Here is a 5,299-nt window from a genome sequence, read left to right as displayed (position 1 = left end):
ATATTACACTCTTTCACTTGGTTTTGATGGCTACAAAAGAATTAAATAGTCGAAAACTTACTTTTCAAACATCTCCTGAAGGCCACCCACTTTATTCAGAATAATGCTGTTCAATAACAGCACATAACATGACCAGATAAACACCCACAATATGAAGTGGAGTATTGGTTTCCATGAGAATTGTCCAAAACCTTTCTGGTTAGTACCTTTTCCATTATCTAACATGTCAATTTTACTGGCACTCAAGCCTTTCTGAAGAAATACTTTGGTTGGCGGAGTATCTGGACCATAACCCAATAAAAGAGCAACCTGAAAAACTAACAGTTGATCAGCAATGCAGATAAATGGCATGTACATACCATTGAACATTGAAAAAAATGGCCGTGACACGTACAGGTAGAATGAGAATTGCAGGATAAAGAGAAAGGTGTGTTGCCATGACATATCCAAAGGCAGCAAGCGGCGCAAGACCTACAAAAATTGCAAGAATGTTTTAACTGGCATTAGACTTGGACAATTCTAGGTTATCCGAAGATCACTATACTATCTTCCATAAAAATGTTATTAACTGAGGATTTGCCAAATAAAAGGCCAAGAAACAATGAGGCAAACAACTAGTTTAAGTAATAAAAGGGATACATTGAAAAACCGAGAATGCTAGAGGGAAACACAGCGAGTTTAACTTACGTGAACAGGCTCCATGTAACATTATCACGACCATTAAATTCTCAATTGGTGATGTACATGAACCCACACAGGTGATTATTGTCCAAGGGTTCCACAGATATATTAGAGAAGCAGTATCTCCTGTGCTTACGTTCACTGCAAGTGTCAACAAAAATGATAATTAGTACTATAAACAATTAGTAAGCATCACAAGCACAAAGCATCAGACTCAAAGAGAGTGATGTTCCATTCACACCTTTCCAGACAAGATTGTATAATTTTTAGCCTACCAACAACAAATTTGCACTATCAGGCAAGCAGAGGACTATACACATTAAATTCCACGAGGCAAATTCATAACCTTTTTTATTCCTTGTAAAGGAAAGTAGCAAAAGTGGGTTTCCTTCTTTAAGAAAATATAAAGCTTAGAATCACAACAACTACTTGACAAATAAAACATCTCTACGACTTCACTTCCGGAGCTGTACGTCACAAGTACAAAAAATCAAAACTTTCTGATCATTGGTACTTGGGAAAATAAGTAGAAAGTGGTGCCAAACAAAAGGCAAATTTAGCTCAAGATTCAATAAAGCACATCTCAAGTATATAACATTAACTAGTATGACTCACCAGAATTGTTCACTGATTTTGTGAGGTCAAGAGACTTCAAACTTCTGTTACGTGCCATTTGGAGTGAACGCCCAGTTGATCGAATGAGCATAGCAGCTATAAAATCTACAGCCACAAAAACCAAACTGTGTTGTGCATTCATGAGTGTAATATTACATGACTGCCAGCAAAATGCAAAAGTCGTGGAAATGTTCATGGTTACATTTTTTTTCCGTTTCAGTGATACCATGGGCAAGATAAAGAACATAAAAAGTAAAGCCTGAGAAAACTGATTTTCTTCTATGAAAATCAGGTATACTTGAACAAGTTATCAATCTTAGACAAACATATACTGGTTTAAACGAAAAGTACATAGCAACTTATTTACCTGCAATATATATGAGAATGGTGTCCACCTGACCTGTGACATCATGGAGTGTTAGAATGCTAACATTTCATATGGTAATCTGATCAAATGAAGAGACATAGCAACAGTGGTGATATCAAAGAAATGATCAAAGAAGCATCAAAACGAAGGACCAATCACCTTTTGCTGGTTAGCGGACCAAGAACTGATAAAAGCAAAGGGGAACCATGATACATCGAACCTGAAAAACAGATCATTCAACAGGCTGGACCATCATTTACAAGTTCACACTGTTAACACGTCAACATTACAAAGAGCAAAATATCATGGCTAATTGCTAAGATTTATGATGTAATCACAAGAAGCATCTAGGCCTCTGATTCTAAGTAGGAGTCATTCAGTTATATCATATTTCATCCGTCAGGAGTTATCAGTAGTTCATTACAGATGTGAACATGAAATAGCGCCTATCAGTACTCAATACAAACACAGCAAGCATTTTAAAAATTGCTCTGTAGTTCCTAATAATACCACCTCCCACCCGACTATCCTGGCCTCAAAATTTTGCTCATTCTGATGCAAATGTGAAGTGCTACTAAAAGTTGGCAAAGCGAGCAAAGAGGCGAGGTGCGTAACGTACCGGAATAGGGTGACATGGACGCTTGCTTCAGCCAGTATCCTTCTGCCACTGCAACATACACAGGAGGCAAACGAGAATGCCGACATCACAAAAGGGATGGGGTTTGCAGGGGAAGGACTGAGAGCAAGGAGGTGTGCTTACGGCGACGGAGGGACGTGAGGGGGGTGGAGACCTCCGGGCGGGAGGCAAGGTGGAGGTCTCCGCCGAAGAGCACCAGAACGAGGCGGAACCCGACGGCCGCGACAGCCATCGACCAGTAGTGTCGGATCGCCATTGCCGCTGATCAGTGGCGGATCTAGGATTTGCAAATATGACATGTTAACATACTAATTATAATTTACCAATAGCACTATCATAATCCACCTGATTGGACACAGCAAATTCTGTGTTAAATCATAATTCACCTGATTGGACACAGCGAAAATTTGCATTCTACTCCCTCCGTTCCCAAATACTTGTCTTTCTAGGCATTTCAAATGGACTCAACATGCAGATGTATGTAGACATATTTTAAAGTGTAGATTCACTCATTTTGCACCGTATGTAGTCACTTGTTGAAATCTCTAGAAAGACAAATATTTAGGAATAGAGGGAGTAGTAGTTTTCTTCACTGGTACGTTAAATAAGGAGTTTCGTTTCGTACTTACACAATTTAAAACGATTGTTATGGAGAGAATAAGAAAACCACTCCACTATATATTAGTCGTATACACGAGTACTATATGGACGCAGCTTCATTGACTTAGTGCACCTGCCTTTGGGCGTCCGGCAGCCGCCCATTCCGCACTCGGCAGCAGTCCTGCCCTGCGGCCGGCGGTGTGCAGTTGCAGGGGCCAGCCGATTTGAGGTACCTTTTCTCCATTCCCCATGTTTTGGTTAGTCTCATTACGAATTTAAGGTTTATATTCATGGATTATCAGGTGGATTATGACAGTGCTATCTGCCACGTACATTAACACATACACATAACTTTGCACATAATTTCTTGTGTCCAATTATGTCATCATGATTGATACTTTTTTTTGAGGGAATCATAATTGATACTAGAATGTAATTCTAGCCCTTGTAGTTATTGTGGCCATATAGGCACACAAAACAGCAACCAAACCAGCAGCTTGCACTATCAGCGAATCTCGGGTCTTGCCGTTGTCATCCATCTATATAAATTCAGCACATATTTATAAATTAATAAAGGCATGGGAACTGATAATATTGACATTATTTGCATCATCAAAACAAAATAAATACATGAACACATTGTTCAGGAAGTTAACTCACATAGATCTATGATAATCAAAAAAATTAGCTCACAAATATATGCACTTTTCTTTCCTACCTACTGATTCCTTCTAATTTCCACAAGTTAGCTCACACAGATCCATGATAATCAAAAAAATTACTAGCCCAATAGCTCATATAGATGCATGCTAATCACACAGATCTAGGAGAGGAGGTTCAGGACACGGCCTGTACATGCTAATCCCATGCATGTGCATCCCGGTAGTGGGTTGCATCTGCGTGGAGGGCAGGGGTGAACGCGTGAGCACGCGCATGTGTGCGTGTGGGTGCCGTGCCTGTACATGAGCGAGGGGAGCAGCTCCCATGGCCACGGCGGCCATGGCTGGGAGCTCGGCTCCGACCTAAACACGCCCGCGCCGGCCACGGCGGCCATGGCCGGGAGCTCGGCTCCGGCCAAAACGCGTGCAGGGAACGGCAGCACTCCGCCTAGCCGCCTGCTCACATCCGCATCGGTAGAAGCAGCAGCGCAAGGGCAGAGAGAGATGAGAGGGATCCGAGAGGGATGGGGACAGATGGAAGAGGGATGGGAGGAGGAGAGTCCAACCTCTGCGCGGAGAGGATGCGCGCCGGCGAGTGCCCACGAGGCGACGGGGCGGCGAGATCCGTTCGCAGGAGAGAGGAGAGGGGTTGGGAGAGCGGCGCGAATGCGGGTGTGAATCGATAGGGAGAGAAACCCTAGCCCTCTTCGCTCGCGTGGGTGCAGGCGCGGATGCAAACTCGCGGAAACGGCCGAAACTTGCGTGCGAGCTCGGCCTGGCTGGGGGGCCTATTTTGCATCAGTCGGGCCTGGCCCAAAACGACGCACAGCCTACCAAACGTTGCGAAAATTGCACGGTGAGTGCGATGCAGGTGCGAGGCAAGAAACCAAACACGCCCTTAGTAAACGAGCCAGCCCGTGGCACGTTTTAGCACGTTGGGTCGTGTGATTTTTAGCTTTTAAGGTCATACTAGTAAAAGGGCCCGTGTGTTGCAACAGAAAAAAAATTATAATCTTCAATGGTCATGACCACATTTTGCTGCATCACCGAGATATCACTCTAAATTTCGTTAAATCATGAACAATTTTTTACATCATAAAGATTTTTTAAAACTAATGAACATATTTGAAATCATGAACATTTTTCAAATTCGTGAACACATTTACAAATTTTCAAAAAAATCTAAAATCAAGACCATTTTTGAATTCATGAATATTTAATACTATTTACAAATATATTTTTATAATTGTGAAATTTTTAAAAACAATTTTCTTGAATTGGCGAACATTTCTAGAATTGACGAACCGTTTTTTGGAAATTGGTGGAACGTTTTTGTAATTCATGAATTATTATTTTTTGAATTAACGAACATTTTTTGAAATGCATGATCCTTTTTCTAATCAGCAAACACTTCATGAAAGTATAATCTATTTTGTAAGTCACGAACAACTTTTGAATTTTTAGGATACTTTTCCATTCATGAACATTTTTTGAATTGGCGAAATTTTGTTCAATTTCATTAATATTTTTTCATACATGAACTTTACAAAAATCATGAACATCTTTTGATTCTCGAACATTTGTTTTCTAAATTTTGAACATTTTTCAAATAAGCAAATATTTTTTTCAATCCACAAGTATTTTATGATTTATTAAACATTTTATTTTTAAATTCCCATTTTAAAAAAATCAGATTTTTTTTCAAATACCAAATTATTTAAAGTAGAAACATACGAAAAC

General features: G+C 40.4%; 1 protein-coding gene across 4 annotated transcripts in view; it reads right to left on the bottom strand.

The window, feature by feature from the left end:
• The window catches only part of LOC119363049 (phosphatidylinositol glycan anchor biosynthesis class U protein-like), a 6,374-nt gene extending 2,094 nt beyond the window's left edge, over positions 1 to 4,280 (bottom strand). For 2 of the 4 annotated variants that reach the window (XM_037628355.1, XM_037628352.1), the window contains exons 1-9: positions 4,126 to 4,280; positions 2,424 to 2,577; positions 2,283 to 2,330; positions 1,823 to 1,883; positions 1,664 to 1,696; positions 1,297 to 1,421; positions 688 to 822; positions 395 to 471; positions 62 to 309 (exon numbers count right to left, since the gene is read on the bottom strand). In XM_037628355.1, coding sequence (XP_037484252.1) covers positions 62 to 309; positions 395 to 471; positions 688 to 822; positions 1,297 to 1,421; positions 1,664 to 1,696; positions 1,823 to 1,883; positions 2,283 to 2,330; positions 2,424 to 2,556 — 860 coding nt within the window. In that variant the 5' untranslated portion in view covers positions 2,557 to 2,577; positions 4,126 to 4,280. Of the gene's footprint in view, positions 1 to 61; positions 310 to 394; positions 472 to 687; positions 823 to 1,296; positions 1,422 to 1,663; positions 1,697 to 1,822; positions 1,884 to 2,282; positions 2,331 to 2,423; positions 2,578 to 3,033; positions 3,440 to 4,125 lie in introns of all 4 variants that reach the window. The other 2 variants (XM_037628353.1, XM_037628354.1) reach the window with 2 other exon arrangements.
• Between the last annotated feature and the right edge of the window lie 1,019 nt (positions 4,281 to 5,299).

The sequence above is a fragment of the Triticum dicoccoides genome, chromosome 2B (genome assembly GCF_002162155.2).
Source record: "Triticum dicoccoides isolate Atlit2015 ecotype Zavitan chromosome 2B, WEW_v2.0, whole genome shotgun sequence".
In the NCBI taxonomy this organism is placed as follows: domain Eukaryota; kingdom Viridiplantae; phylum Streptophyta; class Magnoliopsida; order Poales; family Poaceae; genus Triticum; species Triticum dicoccoides.
Note: the sequence above shows the minus strand (reverse complement) of the source record. Positions and strands in the feature narration are given on the sequence as shown.